This window comes from Perognathus longimembris, chromosome 9 (genome assembly GCF_023159225.1).
Source record: "Perognathus longimembris pacificus isolate PPM17 chromosome 9, ASM2315922v1, whole genome shotgun sequence".
Classification (NCBI taxonomy): Eukaryota; Metazoa; Chordata; class Mammalia; order Rodentia; family Heteromyidae; genus Perognathus; species Perognathus longimembris.
The window spans coordinates 44170454-44193048 of record NC_063169.1 but is presented as its reverse complement, the minus strand read 5'-3'; the positions used below and the strand labels follow the sequence as shown (position 1 = coordinate 44193048).

Genomic DNA, 22595 nt, shown 5'->3' with positions numbered 1-22595 from the left:
TTTTTTTTTGCCAGTCCTGGGGCTTGGACTCAGGGCCTGAGCACTGTCCCTGGCTTCTTTTTGCTCAAGGCTAGCACTCTGCCACTTGAGCCACAGCGCCACTTCTGGCCATTTTCTGTATATGTGGTGCTGGGGAATTGAACCCAGGGCCTCATGTATACGAGGCAAGCACGCTTGCCACTAGGCCATATCCCCAGCCCCCCCAAGTGTAATTATTTGTCTTTTGCTATCCATTGGATTTACTTATAGATTTATAGACACATTCTAGTTTTTACAAATGAGGGAAACCATGCAGTCTATGTTTCTTTGGGTCTGGCTTACTTCACTCAGTATAATTTTTTCCAAGTCTTTTCACCTCCTTACAAATGGGGCAATGCCATTCTTTCTGATGGGAGTGCAGAATTCCAAGTCCCTGAGCTCTTTTGCTCAAGGCTAGCATTCTACCGCTTTGAGCCACAGCACCACTTCTGGTTTTCTGGTGGTTAGCTGGAGCTAAGAGTCTCACAGACTTGCCCAAACTGGCTTTGAATCATGATCCTCAGATCTCAGCCTCCTGAATAACTAGGATTGCAGGCATGAGCCAATGGTGCCTGGCTAATTATAAACATAAGTTGCTATAAAAGTGACTTCCTAAGCAAGTCAGTCAGTGGCATAGGAACTGAGAGCCTCACTCCCATCTCCACATGAATATTTCCCAACTGCTACACTTTTTAATTCTTATATTCAGCAAACCAGTCCTTTGTCCCTTCAGTTCCTATCAGAGATTACATTTATTGCCCTTAGTGGAATGTCATTAAAATGTTTCTTTACTTTGTCCTTTCAAATAGTCTTCATTGCTTTACATTGAATATATGCATGTGTCCTTGAGCTCTTTTTAGTTATATTTTATATATTTATTTTTAGTGTATGGACTTTGTGAGATATTGCGGCCAGGATTCCCAAGGGCATCTTCAATTCCTTCTCAGAATCTCGATTATGTATGGTATTTCTATAAATATATTAAGATGGTTAGAAAGGTCAAAAGTGATTCCAAAATGGAAAAAAATGTATTTTCTGTTACATGCAGACAAAGTCTATTAGTTACAGACCAATTGTCAAAGGTCATGTAGTTAAGGGTAAATCTAAAGCTAAACCCCGAGGCTCATGCCTTGTAGTGAAATATTTTTTTTAACATCTTAAGGAATGCCCTATGCATTGCCTGTTTTCCTTACTGCTTATTTCTTTTGAAATCCTCCACAGTGATTTATCCTTTCTAATAAAACTGCCTTGCCAAAAACCTCTTGAGTTTCAAATCCAAAGCTTTCCTAGGCCTCCTTCTCCTCAGCTCAACATTTTGCCCTCCTGGTTGCTCCTTTGTTCTCTTGTCTAATCTCTTGATGATAAACTCAGGTCCTTTCCAGATACTCCAAGTACTTATTTTCACTTCAATTATTCCTTTTTCTCCTCAAATCCCATGAGTGGCACTTCTAAAGCCTCAGCCTTTAGTCCTCTTCTTGTTTCCCACTAGTCCGATTAGACCTAAATCTGAGTCAGGAATTAGCAATATAATTCCAACAACTAAGTTATTAAGAATTACATTTTATATAAAGTCATAATCTTACCCAAGTCTAACTATGCACCCATAATCTCACTATACTTCCACAAATACTTAAAACATGCAGAGCATGTCTCAAATCAAAAGAGGCACATTTCTTTTTGCTTTTTTCCTGGTGGTCATGGGACTTGAACTCAGGGCCTAAATGTCATCCCTGAACTCTTTTGCTCATGGCTAGTCCTCAAACACTTTTGGCCACAGCACCACTTCCAGTTTTTGGGGGTTTTTGGTGGCTAATTGGAGGTAAAAGTCTCATGGGTACTTTTGTGCCTGGACTGGCTTTGAATCCTGACTCTCAGATCTCAGCCTCCTGAGTAGCTAGGGTTACAAATGTGAGCCACCAGCACCAGGCAGCCTTCCTCTTGTTTTTTAACTCTGATGTTAAATCATGTAAATATAGTCACCTTCCAGTACACAAGGAGACATTCATCATTGAAATTCCAGAAACTATGACATTAGAATTGCTATAATGTTTCTACCCAGGTGCAAAGCAACTCATTATATCCTCTTTCCTTGTATTCCTCAGCACCAACAATACAATTCCCATTGTGTATATTCATAGAATTTTTATTTATAACCTCCAGTGTGTGGAATTCCACTAGCAAACGTTAAAGAAGAATAGCAAAGAAATTTTCAAAGTTAGGAACCAAAATTACAAAGGGCAAAAAGGAGTAATAAAAATGAGTTTTCAGAGCTTGGATGTAATTTTTTTTCACAGTCATCCCATTGTAAAGAATTATAACTCTGGTGAAATTCACTTGGTTGGATGTAGTAAATCATCTCATTAAGTATAGCAGGAGAGTGCAAATGAATGCTTCCCAATCAATATTTCTTAATTCCACATGAAGCTTTGAAAGAGTTAATTCATCTTAAGTGGATATTTAACTGCAATCATTCATTCTCATTCCAAAAAGAAGCATCATCAATATAAAAAATGAAAGCTACAGAAAAATTCAATAAATTTAAATTTATTTAACCTTGTGAATAATAACTGACTTCTGTTTGCCCTAGCTATCAGAGAGTTCATACCATTTGCTTTTACCAAGAATAAGAAAAAAAAATATTTAAAATCTCATTACTCCTAAAGTCATTTCATTTACACACATCTTACAGGAGAGAATATCACAAAAGTAAATACCATTTTTTTTCTTTTTTGAACTCAGGGCCTGGGCACTGTCCCTGAGCTTCTTTTGCTCAATTCTACTACTCTACCACTCCAGCCACAGCACCACTTCCAGCTTTTTCTGTTTATATGGTGCTGAGGAATTGAAACCTGGGTGTCATGCATGCAAGGCAAGCACATTACCACTGAGCCACATTTCCAGCCCAAGTAAACAGTATTTTTAAACTTAATACCTTCCTCATGTGCCCAAAGTGCTACCACTTGCTTCCAACAAAGTACCCTCTATTACTTTTTCCCTATCTTACTTCATCAATACACCCACAGTGGATTCAAGATACAAGCCTCTCCTACAGTATAAAAGAAAGCAATGACATACATACCAAATTCCTCCACTTACATAGACTGATGATGACACTGGGTGTGTGTAATGTCACAGAGATGTCTGTTACTGGTTTATACCCTGCAACTGCAGAGAATTGTGATTTCCAATGGTCAAGTTAAATGTCAGATAGATAGATAGATAGATAGATAGATAGATAGATAGATAGATAGAGTGTAGAGCCAACACGATCAAATCAAGGATTCCCTTGATACTCTCCATTGGAGAAGCATCTTACATAAACATTGGATTTTATCAAGCTCTGACTTGATAGCAGCTACTCTCCTCTAAAAGTAAAGAGAAGATGCCTGATCTCAAACACTGGGGACAACGTTTAAGATGGCTTCATTATGAAGCCACATTTTGTTAGAATTACTTCACCATGACAACAAAAATGGACTATCTATCTATTTTTCTATTTATCTCCATTGAAGTCAGGACTTGGTGGCTCATGCTTATGATCCTAGCTACTCAGTAGGCTGAGGTCTGAGGATTGTAGTTAGAAGCCAGCCTGAGTAGGAATATACATAACAATCATATCTGTAATGAACAAGGCAAAAATTCAGAAGTGGAGCTATAGCAGAAGTGCTATATTAGCAGCTTTGGGTAAAAAAGCCAAGAGATAGCAGGAAGCCCTGAGTTCAACCCTAGTACTAGAAAAAATAAATTTATCAGAGCCACGAACTGGTGGTTTATAACTGTAATCTTGGCTACTCAGAAGGCTGAGATCTAAGGATCATAGTCTAAAACCAACAACAGTCAGAAAAATCCAGGAGACTTATCTCTAATTTACCAACAAAAAGCCAGGAGTGGATGTATACAAGTAGTAGAGCCATAACCCTGAACAAAAACACAAAATGCGGGCAATGAGGTCCTGAGTTCAAGGCCCTGTACTGTTATAACACACACACACACACACACACACACACACACACACACACACTCACACATTCACTGGCAGTAACATACTTTACTTCTCCAACCTTTCCCTTTTAAGTCAGTGCTCTTCATTCTCCTCTCAAAGGACAGTTTGTATAATCACCTAGTGGCATGTGATTAGCTGGAATACATTATTATTCCTCAAAACAGTATCAGTAGCACAGTGAATCTTGCTCAATGTCATTGGTGTAAATAGTCAATTACTTTGTTGGGGGCGGGGGGCAAGTCATCATTAAATTCAATGCATGTTTCCCCCGTTGTTTGGGATGTTCTCACTTTATTTGCTTCTTGAGTAAAGCCTAAAACTGCTATTATACTTTTATGCAAATTATTTTGAGTCGTCTACAGAAGAATGGGTATAAGCAATAGTTTCCATTCCAAATATTAAGTTAGAAAGAATTTACATACATGCATGAACCAAAACAAAAGCTGTTGTGAGGCATTGCTCAACAGCAAAGAAACTGTTCTAACTTTCCAATTTATTGTAAAGCAAGGAACAAATTTTAGGAGGCCAAGGATCTAAGTTCAGGAAATCGAATGAAGTCACAAGTCACATAAATATGTACACTCAGACCCACCTGTGCACTCCTGATCTAAATATCATCCATCATGGAGAGACACAACTACTTAGATTCTGGGGAAATTTATTACACTGAGGACATCCTCTACCAATAAGCATGGAAAATGAGAGGTAGTATATTTTCTCTAGTAAAGCAATTCTCTGCTGCTGTCACATAAATAGGAAATACATCTACATATATTTTACAGAACTTGTTAAGAATCACTCCAATATAGGCATATTATTTCATATTTTCAAAGATTTCCTTCTATCTTTTCATTTTTAACTGTTCTGAGATTTGAATTGGGGGTCTTTTGCTTGATCACCAAGTGCTCTACCACTTGAGCCACACTACCACCCCTTCAGTACTTTACTTATTTTTGAAACAGGGTCTCACATTTTTGTTCGGGGCCAATCCTGAGCCATAATCATTCTACCTATAGCTACTAGAATAGCTAAGACTAAAATAGTGTACCACCATGCTGGCTTATCTCAACATCCTGGTTAAGATTTTGACTCAGTAACTTTTTGCCCAGGCTGGCTTCAAACCTTGTTAACCCAATCTCTGCCTTTCAAATAGCTAACATTACAGGTATAACCACCAGCCTGAGACTCTCTTCTGTTCTTTTTCTCCCATTTTATTTTTTGTGCCAATACTGCATTTTCTACTGACTGTATACAAATACTCAGATACTGTTTAACTACTTAAGTGAGAGAAAGACAATAATTACTGGATGTATTTGAAGTGTTGTACACATGCTTTTGGTCCTTCTTCTAACACATTTTCCTTGGTGTATCCAATGCTGCATGGCAGACAGTCAGTATAATTGTTTTTGTTGTTTCATCGTGGGGCTTGAACTCTTGGCCTGGGTGCTGTCCTTGAGCTCTTCAGCTCAAGACTAGGCTCTACCACTTAAGCCACAGTACCACTTCCTTTTTTCTAATAGTTAACTGGAGATAAGAGTCTCTCAGACTTTCCTGCCTGGCCTGGCTTTGAACTATAATCCTCAGAACTTAACCTCCTGAGTAACTAGCATTACATGCATGAGCCACTGGCGCCTGGCATGATGTTTTAAAGATATTCATTTTTATCTTTTATAGAGCACTGTTCTGGACATAGTATGATCATAAACTTGTAGATGACAGCTTAATTTGGGATTATTTAAAACTTAAATCTGGCATGTCATTTGTAGGATCTGGAGAAAATTTGTAGCATATTTATTTAATCTACTGTTTTTCTAAGAAAAGATTGGGTTGTTTTTTTGTTGTTATTGTTGGTTTTTTTGTTTGTTTCTTTTTTTGTGTGCTGGTCCTGGAGCTTAGTGATCAGAGCCTAAATGCTGTCCCTCAGCTTTTTGCTCAAGTTTAGCACTCTACCACTTGAGTCGCAGCTCCACTTCCTGCTTTGTGGCGGTTAGAGATGAGAATCTCATAGACTTTCCTGTCCAGGCTGGTTCAAACCATGCTCTTCAGATCTCAGCCTTTTCAGTAGCTAGGATGATAAGTGTGAGCCACTAGCACCTGGCTAGAAATGTGTCAAGTAATCAATTAAAATCCTATCAGATTATTATCTCTCTTCTTGCTATTTTGACAAAGTTCAATTTTAGCTGAAAGAAATAAGGCTTAACATCCAAAGCAATGTGCCAACAGTCTACTTGCATTGGTACTGCTGGTCACGAGTCTCAGCTTTCCATTCTAGTCCAAGAGGTAATTTGGGAACTGGCACAGATTTCTACTTTTAAAAGCTAACTCACTGGTGTCCCTTTAATGTCTCTTTACTGGAAGTGCATCCTAAATAATTACCCGGCTGGTACAGGACCTCTCTGAATGCTTCTCTAGAAACTGAGCATTTCATTGCATTTCCTTTAATTGAGTGCTGTTTTTCTTCTTTCCACTTTCTTTAAATCAGCAAATAAGACTGGAAATCCTCAAGACTCAGTTCAAACTGTATTCTCTAATTAGATGATTGGAAAACTTTAATTAATAAGATGACCCCAGCATAAAAAAAATAAGGTCAGATTGTTAAGCACTTATAACTTACAAATTTTAGCAAGCACTGACTTTTGCAAGTCAGCCAACTTTGTTAGTTCTCAACAATTCTTTAATTAGGCTAGTCAGAGAGGAGCAGGCACTAATGTGTGTCCTGGCTGGCTGCCAGCAGGGGATAATTGCAATCTGGCCAACCTAAACTTCCACTTGTTTTAACTGAATACAGTAGGCTCCTCCATTCCTATCTCTATTTCACTGTGCACTGATATTTTCTGGAAGGAACAGATGGAAAACTTCTACTTTTTGACCCTGAGCAACACAGATTGCCTGTTCACAAGACCTTCTATAAACCTACCACATCCAGAAGTACAATTTACTTAGAAGAATGTATTTTACCAAAAACCAATTTGTGTTTCTAACTGTATCCAGAACCCCTATTATATCTCCATTCTCCTTCTTCCTTGTGCCATACCTAGTACCATCCCATCCTCAACCTTTCAATTCACCTGGATATCCAGAATATTCAAGTACATCTTTGGCTAATTGCACATAATGATAAAGAAGACATGCTTGGCCTCCGTCTAGTTTTAAATTTAAGGGTTCACATGGTTGGTTTTTTTCACTTCTTTTTGCTTCTGTGTTTGCTATTTTGTCCTGTTCTGTTCTAAGAGAAAAAATGCATAATATGATATATGAATTGCTCTTTATACCATTATCAACTAGGAAAACATCTTCTACCCTGATTCTCTGAGAGATGTAATCTTGACACTATAAAGCCCAAAGGACCTTCAAGAAGTCATGTAATTTACTCCTCTTCCTTCAGGCATGCAAATTAGAGTCCACCAAAAGACTGTGACCCAAAGAAACCAAGCTGGATCATGAGAAATTATGCAGCAGATGGGATAATTTAAAAGATAAATCTCTGCCTTTTCACTATAGTTCTCTGAAAAATAACTGGACTTTCTGGTAAATCAGGATATCAAATATTAAAATGCTTGCTGAATATTCTAGGCTTTGTGATCACCTAAGAAATATTAATAGCTTAAATACTTTTCAATTGTATGCTGCTAAAGAGCATTGGTTGAAGGATGTGTGTGGAGGATGTGCCTATGTGTATCTGTGTTTATAAGTACACAGAACATTTCTAAATTCTTTACGCTGATAAATGATTATTTTTAATTGAAAACCATACTATTCTTAATTTACCCAAATATTTTATAGCATTGAAAACTCATAATTTGACCTAAAAACATCTCTTCATTTAAACATCTATATCTAGCTCATAATTGACAATATTTAACATTATTAAACACTTTTTTTTGTCAGTCATGGGGCTTGAACTCTGGACTGGGTGCTGTCTTCAGCTCTTCAGTTCAAGGCTAATGCTCTACCACTTTGAGCCACAATGCCACTTCTGCTTTTATGGTGGTTACTTGGAAATAAAGTGTCTCATAGACTTTCCTGCCCGGGCTGGCTTTGAACCGCAATTCTCAAATCTTAGTCTCCTGTGTAGCTAGGATTATAGGAATGAACCACTGGCGCCCAACTTTAAACATGTCTTAATAAAATACTTCTTATTAAAAAAAGAAAGTTACTATATGTACATTTTAGCACAATATCATATTTTGGAAAAGATAAATTAGAAGTATTCAATAACCAAAAGTAGTCTTTTCAGGCACTGAAAGGTGACATTGATTGGATCTTTGATAAAAATCCACCTGGCTCACACTAAACTGAGCAAAAGAGCCAAGAATGCTAAAGGCTTGGTTGAGCACATAATTGACCAGAAAAAGTAGCTTTCAACATTGCAGCAGATCCCACATTGCGTTCCAGCTGATATTCCCACAAATGCTTACTCTGCAGCACCTTTCCTAATGAATGTCTCAACCTACCTCCCCTCTCTTGTTTTTCTTCCCTCTTGTTTGTCCCACAAGTCTTTATAACTTCTCATCCACTTGCTTCTCCTCATTTACTAGCTTAGAAACATATTGAAATCACCTAATGTATTTTCTAAAGGTCTAGATGGCTAGGGTGTTTCCTTGATGATTCTATTTCCATAAGTGAATTGGCTGAGGGAAGATTGCTAGTGCTGACGTAGTGAAAATCTGGCTCCAGACAATTTTAACACTGGTCCATGTCCTTGCTGTGACTCACAGACCTACAAGGTCCATGCTCAAGGCTACTCTTTCCACTCACAATCCCTCCACTATCCTCTGAACAGGCAAGATCTGTCATGAAGATAATTTCTTATTTAATTCCAAGTATCTGTTCAGCTCCTTGCTTCATCTCATCAGATCCCAACAAGGGGTGACTTTGCAATTCGGTAATGTATAGAAACAGTCTTGATTGTTGTCCTTGTGTGCACATCATTGACAAATAATGTGTGAGATTTGTGATAACACAAAACATTCTGTAATGTGCCACATAGTTGCTCACAACCAAGTTATCTGGGGGAAAAAAATCAGGGAGGCCAAACTTGAGAAAATGCTGTCTGTAAGTCTATCTTTCTTCCAGAATCGCTCCACTTGCATATACCTTCAACAAATAGGGCCATTTATTACAAATCAATCTCCAACCAAGAAGTTCCTTCCAGATTTTCCCACACTTTTTTTTTCTTTTGCAGCTCCACTCTTCAGTCTCTTATTTCCAATCATCATTAGTGAGTCATACCAAGAACACATTTCATATTGTTTGGGATGACTTAATTCAATTGTTGCATTTAAATGTTATATTATTAGAAAATTGTACTAAATATGGACTTTGCTTCAGAAAATAAAGATGGGCCAGAATGGTCCCATCCACATGAAAACATATTTTAATCTATTTACAGCAACTTTAACTGTCACTTGCAGCCCCAATGGAATCCAACAAGTTAAGCATTACTAAACATTGCTGTTTGAAGTACTATAACTTTTTAAATAAATAATAAATAACAGCTTCCCATTTAAGCTAATTTTGAATTGTTATATCCACTAGATATGAGATTTATGTTAGGAACATGACTTGACATCACTTAAGTTAGATCAGTTTCTACTCGTGAAAATGGTAGAAACATATAATTAATATACTCAGCTCATGTTCATTATGTCATTCATGAGTAGACATTTTATAAATTCTCCCTGATTAAGCTAACTTATTAATTACTTAATTTCCTCCTACTGCTCACTTATTAATCCATTTGCTTAAAAGTGATAACTGTAACACAGGTTAGGAAAAAATCCAAGTAAATGTGTACGAGATTTTCCTCCTCTCAACACCCAGGTCATGTCCCCACATACAAGCTGTCAGTTCATTATAAAGAAGATTTATATTCACACTATGAAAAAATTAAAATAGTACTATGGATCTCCTAGGTTGCAACAAAAGTAGTTTGCATATTCTGTATTAAATAATTATATAAACATCAAAAATTTATTGAGGGTAACTTATTTCAATTTCAGTGGAAAAATAAGTTACTAAATTGTGGCATTTAACAAAACTTAAGCAGTAACCAAGTGATAATCAACACTTTGTTTTTACAAAAAGAAATGGAACATCGAAAGATCTCTATTAGGAATGAAGATACAAAACTGGTGTTACAAAATTTACACTTGCAAAACATAAACTTAACTTAGGCTATTTGCCTGGTGTTAGGGAAATTCTCCAGAAAGGGAAATAAAGTTATTTCAGGACAGTCTATAAATTAATAAACTGGGTGCTGTTTCCGTAAAGAGCTGATTTTGGAACTTCGCAGCAAAGTTCTCAACAAAGTCAAAAAGATATTCTTGAGGACATGAATTCATTAATCCACAGAGAACTTCACAATAAAACTTATTGTTTTAAGTGGAGTAGTATTTACTTGCTTTTAAACTGTGAGACATCTATTCACGATCTCTCTACCCCCATGACCACTGGGAGAAAAAAGAAGGAAGCATTTAACCAGGCCAACAAGAAAGCAAGTTGATAAATGCTATGGAATGGCCAAAAGTTAACTACCATATTTGAACTGAATAAAGTAAAACCACATTTTATTGAAATGGACAGAAGTAAAGCTCCATATCTGTTGATATAAGAAGTGCATAATCCTATACATAGCTCTACTGTTTTAGAAAATCACAAGCCATAATTCCAACTATCATGAAATTTATCCTCTCCTTTTATTAAAGAAGAAAAGTCAAAGAACTCTTTATATACCACCTGTGTATTATCAAATTGACAATAGCTTCAAAAGTCTTCAAATACATAGCCTTCTCCCTGTTCCCAATAACTCAAGTTAAATATATCTACAGACCCCATTTCTACTCCTGCACGTCAAGCCACTCAAATACAGCAAAGATGTAGCTATCCCACATAGGCTGCATTATCTCTAACCTGTGTAATAGTAAGAGAGATAGGTCAGACTCACTGTGTCCACAAAGATGAATTTCAACCCCAGAAGCAAGCTCCCTCCCTCCACAGTAGGTACTAAAACTTAAGTGGTACTCAGCCCAGCCTTTCTGGAAAGATCAAGACCACAGAAGTTAGCCCATCACGAATAAATAAATTTCTCTTCCCACTAGCACTTACAGAATGCTTCCCACTTTTGTTTCCCCATGTTATCTAAAAATAATACTCTCGGACATCACTTTATCTGTCTCCTATGGCTAGAAGTCCTCTCTGGAATACAATCAAATAAATGTCAACCATGGAACAACATCAGACAAAGCACTGACCCATCCATCATTTGACACAACAGTTAAAGGATCTAAAACAACTCCTTATGCCATTGTGCAACTAGCATAATACAGATATTCACAAAGACTTCAGTGAACAAGAATAGTGGGTACTGGTCTGAGTATTCTTTGACAAACTAAGACCCATTTGTTTCCAAAGAATGAAGCATTGTCAGGGGTTTTAAATGTGTTACTGTTTTTGAGTTTATGCATTGATTAGAAAACAAAAGTCAATATGAGGACTCTTTACCACCTGCCCTTGAAAAGGCAAACAAGCAGGAGGGTTGATACTGGAGGAGCCAGCTCAGCTTGGATAGATATGGTATTCCTCATCCACTGCTTCCAAATGAAAGTGGATCTGTAGATTGTCTCTCCATGGTTCTCTGACATTCTAACTGTCCTTCCACAGCTATTCATACACAGCAAGTTCTTTACATCAACCACTGGACCTGCCTGGAGTTAATGATAAAATATCAAGTTTATTGTGTGGATCATAATTCCCAGAAACTCACGAGTAACAGCCAAGAATCTACAAACACTGTTTCTGTCTTTTATTTTCTTTAGTTATCTTTAAGTAGTTGTACAAAGGAGTTGCTATTTAATAAAGCAGTTAATGAATACAATATATCTCGATCAATGTCATCCCTTTCAACATTGTGACCCACCCCTCCCCTTAATTTTGTAGGATATATATTGGATTTTTGGCTGCATTCCTCCCCTTTTCTCCTCTTCATTTGTCTACCTTTTCCCTTGACCTGACCCCATTCCCACTTCTCTTGGGTACTGGCTTCTGGGTGTTTACTTTTGCTGGTTAAAAACTAACAATATTACTGCCACCTGAGAATTTCTTAGAAATCCAAAATCTCAGACCTATTCCCAAATCTAAAAACGCAGAAAATCTGGGGTAGGTGACAGAGATCCCTGTTTAAAAGCCCTACGAGCAACCCCCATGCACATCCAAGCTCAAGAATTGATCTCTACCTTATCAATGTGTATTTTAACCAATTTATTCATATAAGATCTTTCCAACAAAAGCAATTTCGGTAAATCTTCTTATTCATGATCCAGATAGACTTCATATTTGTGGAATTCAAATAGCAACAATCGATTAAGGTTATTCTGATCTATCCATTCATCAGAGACTCTATGACTTATATATATGTTTAGGTGATTTGGGGAAGTGAAGGGAATAACAAACTGATGAGACAAAGAACAAAGGATGAACCAATGCATCAGTGATACTCACAAGATGCTATTTTGGAAAGGAACTTTACAACTTATGAGGAGCGGGGGTGGGGGAGAAGGAAAGTAGGAGAAAACAAGGGATGGGAGTGCAATGTTCAACATGAAATACAATCATTACCTTATTTATGTAACTGTAATCACTCTGAAAATCATACTTACAATAAAATTGTTAAAATAAGGGCTTTTATAATGGAAAAAATGAATACATTGCTTCTTCCTATAGGGGTGATTTTACACATATCTATCAATATTCAAAGACATTATTGAGTAGTATTTTGTCAATAGTTGGATAGAAATCCCAGCATCTGAAACATTGTTTTCTGCTCTCAAGTAATGACAGAAACACAGCCATGGATTCTTTCTCTTGTATTTGGGAACAACAGAATTCTAGTGGGAAGAGCAGGGAACACTTACTCTGCAGGAAGCAGCCTTGTCTTTCACTCTTTCATTCTCTAGTGCTTACACCAGCAGCTTCTATTTAGGAACCCCTCAGACTACCTGGGGCAGCCTGACCTAACTTAAGACTCTATGAGCCTGAGTAATCCTGTGTTGACCATTATGGCACCACAGAATTAACAGACAGAAAGTTCCTTGGTCAGCAAAGCCGATAGAAAATACTGATGCACTTTCTGATACAAAGAAAGGAGGTGGTAGATGCTGTGTTGGAAGGGGGACACAGGCTCAGAGAGAGGTCTAACGTTTCATAGACCTCAACTTGAATGTGGCCTCTTTCCCTTATTAAGGGGGCAACATCTGAACACTGGTCATTGTTTGGGGCTTCCATTTCCTGTCTACAGAGTGGGGATATGTTACTAGGCTCATAAGGATTACTAAGGAGGATTCAATTGCAAAATGTCCATCTACTTAGCACTTAGCCTTGAACAGACTGTTAGTAAATAATAATATTTTCATTAATGTTTTAGTACTGTAATAAACTATGTTTTTAAGATAAAGCAAACTAAGCCAGATGAGAGTGGTTCATGCCAATTATCCTAACTATTCAGGAGGCTGAGGTCTGAGGGTCACAGTTGGAAGCTGGCCCCAACAGGAAAGTCCATGAGGCTCTTATCTCAAATTTGCCACCAAAAAAAAAAAAAAAAAAAATGAAGCCAGAACTGGAGCTGTGGCTCAAGTGGTAGAGTGCTAGCTTTAAGCAAAAAATCCCAGGGACAGTGCCCTGGCCCTGAGTTCAAGCCTCAGGACCAGCACACATAAAAACAATATTCGTGTGTATGTGTAGGGGTGTGTGTGTGTGTGTGTGTGTGTGTGTGTGTGCACGCGTGTGTACACATATACATCAAACTACCAAAAATGAAAATATTGCTAAAGCAATTTATTTCAAAATTAACTTTTAACATGGCATTTTTGAAATTGAGGTTAGCATATGACTCATAAGTAGTTTAAAAAAACAAAAAGTATTAGCATTAGAAGTCATCCTATTCCAACTCAAGGTTGGAAAAGCAAACATCTACAGCTTATATGATTATAAACATTTTAAACATCCTATAGTTACAGCCTATGTTTGTTTCAGATTCTACAGAAGAGGGAAACTAGAGCTTCCTGGAAGATGAAGAAAGGAACTCCTTTAGATAGTTAAGTGCTTCTATATCCGAACACACCTGGAATACTAAAGAAGAAAAAGGTTTTTTATTTCATTTTCCCTGATCTGATGAAAAAGATTCATGTGATTTTACCTTGTTCCTTCATAATTTTCAAATGGCTTTCAGTTTGGGGAGGAAATTCTATGAAAGAAAATAGCTTTACATAATTTACTTCCTTGCCAGAGAATTTAGGTGTAAATACTACTTATTTCTAGTGTTACTGTGGTGAAAGAGGGGAGATTCTATCTTTTGTGAGTTTTTGTAGTTTCTTATTTTTACTGTAAAGTTGATGTACAGATGGGTCACAGTTACATAAGTCAGGTAATGCGTACATTTCTTCTTTTTTTTTTTTTTTTGAACACTGTCACTTCTTCCCTTGTTCCCTCCTGACCCCTCTCACCCAAAAGTCACATAGTTCATTTTCAACATAGCATCTAGTGAGTATCATTGCTACATTTATTCACTAATTCTCCCACCATTTATGTGCTCCCCTTTCCCTCCCCCAAACAGATAAACTTGCATACAAGATAAAATGTACAGAAATGAAAAACAGTGAAAACAAAAACAAACCTATAGTTACAACAGAGTATCATGATGGCCTAGGCTGTGCTCAGTAACACTTCAGTCAGTGACAAGTCCACATAAGACCACAACTCTACTACATAGGTAGGCTGTACCACTGGGTTTGTGTAATTATATTCTGTGATATTCATGTAATGACAAAAGAGCTTAATGACTCCTTTCTTAGACTCCTTTAGCAGAATATGATCTTATCAGTAAATGGCATGTGACTATTTTACTTTATTATCCCCAAACAACTATTTCATTGCAAAAGGTGTGGAAGGCTTCAGTATATAGGCAAAACAAACTGAGAAGTACTGTTCCTATGTGTTTGTTTAGTTTCATAAGTCTATATCAAACACAATATGAAAAAATTATAGTTTAATTATTAATAATCATAAATTCAAAATTACAGAAAAATGACTTTAGGCTGCTTGAAATTCTACCAAATAGCATAATTAAAAAAACAGGCATTAAATTTTTAGTTACTAGATGTCTATACAAATATTTAATAAAATTAATGGTATAATTTACTGAGGCTTGAACACAGGGCCTCATGCTTTGAATTCAGCTTTTTCACTCCCAGAGAGGGACTCCTGTTCTGCCAGACTTCCTTCCTTCCTTTTTCCTTCCTTCCTTCCTTCCTTGCTTGCTGAATAACTGAAGATAGAGTTCTCACAGACTTTTTTTTAAATGTTTTTTATTTTTTGCTTGTCCTGGGGCTTTGAACTAAGGACCTGGGCACTGTCCCTAAGCTTTTTCTGCTCAAGGCTAGTGCTCTACCACGTGAGCCACAGCACTGCTTCCAGCTTTTTCTAAGTAGTTTATTGGAAATAAGTTTCACAGACTTTTCTACCCATGGTTGGCTTTGAACCATGAACCTGGCTAAGATTACAGGCATGAACCACAGCACCTAACCTATGGCTGACTTTGAACTACCTCTGATTCAGACTCTTGAGTAGGTAGGATCACAAGCTTGGACCACCAGCACCTCAGCCATTCTGAAATTCTTACCAAGCAAAGTAGTGTATCTGACCTAAAGAAAAGCAGCAGGAGACAAAAAATGAGGTATCAAGCCCATTTTCTTGTCTGGGCCATTGCCCAAGCATACCCTACAGGGGGATGCCACACACCCCTTTACTTGAGGAGCCGAGGAACAGATCTACTCAGCTCAAGTTGACTTACTACTGACTAAGTACATATGGCAATACAAGACCAGCTACCAGATTTGTAAACCAAAAAAATCAACCTACAGCACGGACACTGAAAGGAATTTCTGCCTTTTATCACAGTAAACAGTAAACAAGGCAAAGTAGTGCTGCATTGCACGGAAGAGTAAATTACAAACAAAAGCATGCCTCAACTCTTTCATAGAGGATTTGAAAACATTATGAAAAAAGCATTCTTTTATAGCTTTGTAACTTGCTTGCGTATTTCTATTTTGCAGCTTTCTAAAGTACTACATGAGAATATTTAGCCTTCTTCATGAATCAAATCCGTGAGCAATACCAATGCATTTGAATGTTAACTTCAAACTTCTCTGAGCAGTAGGGTTTGCAGTACAGAAGGCTCTCTATAAAGTTTCGAAGAACTGTTGAAAAGAACCACAAGATTTTACCTGCACTCTTCAAGACCCCTTCATGTAGGTGTTTTACCTTCTAAAAAGTCACTAAATGTCACACAAGTTATGAATATTATATAGAAATCACAAGTTTCTCTACAGTGTCTCATATTTATAATAAAATTGTTTCATTGAGTCTTGTTCTATATTCATGATGATTTTAAATAAAAGTGTGTTCCTGAAAATAAACAATCATTGTATTATCCAAAGCTACCGGTCATTCTTGTGTTTCAAATGTACTGCTATAGGCAGCCACACACGTATACTAATTTAATTGTTCACTGTGTCTGTTCTGAGTAAACAGTATTTCATAAAGGACATACATGAAAAGAATAGCATGCTCATGTCTTAATCTGTTGAATGCAAATCCAGCTTTTTCCTTCAATAGTTGATGCCACGTGCACTTTGTGCTACATTAAGAGTTTGATGTACAAAATGTGGGCGAGTTTGAGCTTCCTTACTTGACAACAAGGCTGTCTTTAGAATCTAAAATGAGTTCTATTCATCTATATTGTAACTGGGTGATATTTTTTTTTCTGCCTTGCAAAATACCACAGTACTTATTTCAGCATTTCTATACTCTGCTTCAACTAAACACAGGAAAAGATGCCAAACTCTTTCACAGATACTGGAAGTTGTAAATAAGTTAAATTGTTCTTGTCCTACACTACTAAATAAATCCATCACTGCAAATTCAAGTATAAACATTTTGGAAACTATCTGAAAATTTCAATTTCTCAACATTAAGGATAGCCATGACAAACAGAAATTTATTTTTCATGAGAGTATGAGTTTAAATCCTGGATTCTGTGCATGTACCAAATCAGCTGTCAGAAGTCACATCTATTTTCAAAGAAATCATCCTACTTTCAAAGACCAGCATAACCTTACAGCTCATAAATTTTAATTTATATTATACATGGATAGATTTTTCATAAATTGGAAGCTATCTACAATATCTAATGCATAAAATTATTATTCATTGTTTTTTCTTTGTTTTTTTAATTAAATTTTATTGACAATGTGATGTACAGAGGGGGTACAGTTACATAATAAGGTAGTGAGTACATTTCTTGTCACATTTATTACACACTCTCTCATTTTTCTTTACCTTCCCTAGTTCAGGTAAGCATATATACAATATCCAGTATTATTTATTGTTTTACAAGCTTGTTTCCTGATTTTAAAAATGTTTATCTCCATGATTAGCCTGTAAAATAATATCAGCATATTCAAAATATTTAAGAGCAAAGATGTGGAATCCTCATCAATCCATCTCTCTAAAGCATCGATCTCTCTCCTTCACTTGTTAAATGGCCAAAATACTCATCTGCTCTGAAAATCATCTGATGCAGGAGATTTTTACCTTCACAACACAAGATAGCTTATATTTTCCTAGGATTACATAAAAATTGATGTAGATATAAACATTCCTTTATTTAAAATGCAAACATATCTTCTTTTGGATTTGTGGATAATGTTTTCAGAAACCTAGTAAAGTTGGATAATAAAGAAATCCATTCTTACCTTAGACTATCTGTGAGTTTCACTAGGTTCAATTAATCTAAGACTTTTCCCATACAACTACAAAACCAAAAGGTAAATATTGTAATAATTCTGAACATTTTAGAAGGAAACAAAACTGAATGACTTATGTCAGTCAGTGGTATACAAGTAATAACTTAGTCTGAGTCTTGTAAGAACAGTCTTGATTCCTAGCCGCTAAATGATGCATAAATCAAAAGGAAAATATATAAAGCAAAGGGAAATATATACCTCCACCTTATTTATAAGTAGTAACAATTGCCAAGAGTTTCTGAAGTCCTTTAAGGTCTGATTATTTCACCTTATCAACTACTAGATTTCCTTTGTCCTTTGTTTTTTGTCTGAATCTGTATTAACATGGCTGCTAATTGTATTAGCCTGGTAGCACACAAAGTGTGAGTGGGAAAAAAATCACATGACACTTTTAAAGTACAAGATACTATTTAGGATTCAAATGAATGCTTGCTAAGATTTATGCCCCTGTATTACAACTACTTCTGTTTTGTTACAGAACTTATCTGGCTTTCAGAGTTTCATTTCCATAAGTTAGACAATGTTTATCCATTGCACCATTTCATGTATATATGCATGTGCACACACACTCACACTATTGGCCAAGTGTGCATGTGCATGAGCACATGTGCACACATGCACACATGTGTGAACACACACACAGCTTTACATGATCATAGTACTCTCTGTACCTGGTTTACCACAGGTATACTTAAGTTTTTCAAATTTTTCAAGTTCTTGAAGAGTTTGTACTCATCACCCAACGTGCCACTGAATCTAGTATCTACATCCTCCTGTTCCAGTAATAAAGCCCTATGTCACTAAATGATTAAGGGCTAACTCACATCTTTAAGGCATAAAGGAGATTAAGAATGCTCTATTCACTCTTTGGTTCTGTTTTATGCTTTTACACTGTGAATTAGAAAATGTAATCTTTTCTCAATCATTTATAGAAATTATTGTTTTGCAAATGTTTATACAATTTAGAAAACTTGTCCTTTATCAGTGGTTTAACAAAGCAAACTTTTTCAGTGTACTGATCATCTTTATTATTGGTGGCCAAAACTCTTTATTGAAAAATTTATATAAATCTCTAGCAGAGAAAAATAAACTGATTTGCACATCACTGAGAAAACACAACGTTCTTGAAATTCTATCTGTAGTCTGTCTTCTCCTTACAAACAATTGCATAAGTACACAACTCTCAATTCAAAGTACATATCACCAGATAACTTCTCTGAGAAAGAAGATCATCTTGAGAAAATAGACCACAGAAAGCACTGCTTTTGTTAAACATAAAACAGAAAAACAACAAACACTTGTGGACTTTGTGATAACTGATAACCAATGACACAAACTTGAGGAATACTGTCGGTGTTAATAGAAAGTCCTTGCAGTTTTGAACACTTCTTACTGACTGGACTTTCAAAAATCTCCTCCTGTCTTATGGGTCTATCAGCTTTTAGGAAACCTCCTACTTCAAATTAACCATTTAACAGTTTCAGAACTCTCTATATTCCCTCTTAGGGAAATGAAATTCAGAGACATGACATTTTCAATGATTGGCTCCTTGCCTCTTTGCAACTATATAGCATTCCTTAAAAAGTACATAGAATTCTCCATCAGGAACCAGACAACAGTATCTATTTCAGAAGTCATAGCATGCATAATGACTGGGCTTCTTTCTTCTATCCATAATGATTGTTATTTCAAGGTATTTATTCTCTGCATGGCAGTGGTGTTGGTGAGTTCATCCAAGTATTCCTCTTCAATCCACATACTTTCTAAACTCAATGTGGCTTCTTAATCGCATTGCTCTAAGAATATCACTGCCCTATATAGTGTTTTATCAGAGCATTGCAATTTTAAGCTATATATCCTTAGAAAAATAGCACGTCAAGGAAGAAACAAAGACACCCAAATAAGAATATGGAAGGAAAGTCTGAATTTCTATATTTCTTTCTAACACCTGTATAGTAAAATGTATGTGATGATCTCCGTGTTATATCAACGGGGATGCAAAGGGGAAAGCAACAACACTTACATCTTGCTTTGCTTTAAAAATAAATAAATATAACAAGTTTAACCCACACCTGTCAAACTGTCTTTAGAGGGGCAGAAATCAGTGGGGACAGAAATAAAGCTTCACCTCTCCAGTCCCCACAGTGCGTCTCCGTGAAATCATTTTAAATAGAAGCCATACATCTGTCACCTTTCCTTTTTCTTCTATCTTTGTTTTTTCTTCCATTCTAATCAATGGCAGACCCTGTACTGCAACTCCCCGGCCCACTACCTCAAAGCCACATTAGCGAGTAAGAGGACCCAAGTGTCACTTACCAGTTGCATGCCACAGATAAAGATCAGCGTGCACCTGCCACTGCAATAACCCATGGTTTCCGAGACCCCTGCCACAGCCAGACTGTCCCACGTCGGCCACCGTCGAGCCCCCACTTTATCCAATCAGATGGCGGGGAAGGACAGGCAAACCTGCCGCGGGGTCGGGGGCTCCGGGCTGGTGCTGCCAGCGTCCTGGGAAGTGACAGGCATTAGGACCTGCTGGCGCGGCGGCGACGGCGGCTCCAGCCGCGCCCGCCACACATACCTTCACTCGCTCGGTGCACACGCCGCGCCGCGGGCAGCGCCGCCTGCGGAGACGCGCCCGGGGCCCGCAGGGGCAGCAGCGGCAGCCTGGCAGCGCCGCCGCGCCCTCGGGCATCGGGGCCCCCGAAGTTTCGCCCCTACCGCTTCCCCGCGCGGCCCCCACTCCACTCCAGCGCGGCCGCCACCCTGCCTGCTGCCCAATGCGCGCTCGCCCCGCACTCTCCGCGCGCGGGTTCCGGGGGCGGCAGAAGCGCGCGCGGGGCGCTGCCCGCCTCCCTGCGCCGCCCACAGCTGCTCCACGCCGGGCTTGGCGGTCCCCGCGCGCGGGCGGGGGGGCGGGGCGCGGCCCGGGCTGCGCGGTCCAGACTGGGCGATCGCCGGCGACCGCGGTGCTGGGGCGCGCACCGATGCGGGGTCCCAGCCGCGTCCCTGCCAAGCCGCTGCCCCTCCCCACGCCCAGATGTGCCAGTCCTCTTCCTCCTCCTCTCCAAATCCTGCCACCTGATTCCCGCCGCCCCCTCCCAAGGCGTCAACTTCTCCCAGGTCGGAGCGGGGCTGCAGCCTAGGCGGTGTCTAGGTGGGGAAGACGCCGCGGGGCGCGTCCGTGGCTTGCTTGGGTGGGTGTCGATCTTGTTCTCCGCGCCAAGCCGGAAGCACAAGCGTGGGAGCAAAGCTTGTGCATGAGGGTGTGCTCTTAGGGGGGAAAAGGACGGAGAAGAGGGTTAAGGAATGGGGTGGGGTGATGAAGTAGGGGTGCAGTGGAGGCATCCTCACCCGCCCCGAAGGCTCAAGTAGGAAAAGGCCCTAGAAAGCGAGAAGGGATGTGGCGGCCCCCAACCGACTGCCCGCTTCCCAGCCTCGGGTCTTCCGGGATCTGGGAGTTCCAGAGCAAAACCCTGCTGAGCAAATGGAGTTGCTGCTGGAGTTGGGAACATTGGGGGACCACGGGGAATAAAGACGCCATGAGTTTGTTGTGGCTGCTTGAAACTGTTTTCACTCAAAAAAAAAAAAAAAAAAGAAGTGAAAGGATCAGAGATCGTGTTAGGCCTGGGTTACCTCAACCGCAAGGGCCGATCTGTCCCCGCTTTCCTGGTGGTGACATTTCAGCACCAAGTCTGCACCTCCGGCTAGAGTGGTGCCGCGGCTCAGGCACCTGCACCCACGCGCTCCGGAGCTCGCTGCTGCCACCTGCGGGCAGCACGCGGAAGCTCTGGAGGTTCTGAGTACTTGGGCCAAGTTTCTTTTATAGCCCTAGGCAGCTAGTGAAAGCATTGTGATTTTTGCCAGGAAGTGAAGAGGTGGTGTTGAAGCTGTTCCCCTGGGAAACCACTCAGTGGGATGAAATCCTGCCAGTGGTAACAGTTAAAGGAGCTCAAAACCAACAAGCGTCTCCCAAACAGCCCACTCAGGGGAGCTAGGACAGATGAAACTTCATCAAGCAAGGAGCTTTCCATGGCAAGTGGGACTTGCTTCTACAGAGAAAATGGCATTTAAGAAAGATAAATGTATGCTTGGGATCACAATAAGAATCCTAAATGATTGCTTTCTTTGAGTAAAAATTATGACGCCGCAGAATAACTATCTCATTGAATGCAGCATAGGGACTCTATTTTCCCTAAGTCTGGGACTGAATTTCCTGAAGTGGTTTGTCAGTCCTAGAAAGCCAAAAAGTGACTTGATTTATTAAATGTATGAATGTCTAGATTTTATTACTTCCATAAGAGTTTCTTTTAAAATGGGTTTTTCCTCTAAAAAGTGCTTTCAGTGTTTAATTCCAGGAGCTTAATGTGAAGCATTTCATCATATGACCTGATAGGTAACAGATACTCCCATTACCTACAGTGGAATGAAGCCACAAGTATCTAGAAGCAAAATCGGACTTGATTCATGTTAGCGTTCCATTAGCTGCTGATATTTTGCATTGCTATAAAGAGAACAGTAGTGTTTCATGGTAAATCTTGATGGCCTAAATGTCATATCATCCAAAGCATTCTTTTACCTTTTCTAATGTAGTAATGCATTGGTGTGTTTGTGTTTACGCATTCATACTCATGAGTTAGTTTACCTGCAGCCAACATCAACCTGAATAATGTCTTCACTGTGCAGGTTAAGGGAGAGCATAAGGTAACTGACTG

At 38.7% G+C, this 22595-nt stretch overlaps 1 protein-coding gene across 1 annotated transcript in view; it reads right to left on the bottom strand.

Moving 5' to 3' along the window:
• The window catches only part of Nkain2 (sodium/potassium transporting ATPase interacting 2), a 922696-nt gene extending 902294 nt beyond the window's left edge, over positions 1 to 20402 (bottom strand). The window contains exon 1 of the mRNA XM_048354015.1: positions 20197 to 20402. Within this exon, the coding sequence (XP_048209972.1) occupies positions 20197 to 20250 (54 nt within the window). The 5' untranslated portion in view covers positions 20251 to 20402. The remainder of the gene's footprint in view (positions 1 to 20196) is intronic.
• Positions 20403 to 22595: the final 2193 nt, after the last annotated feature.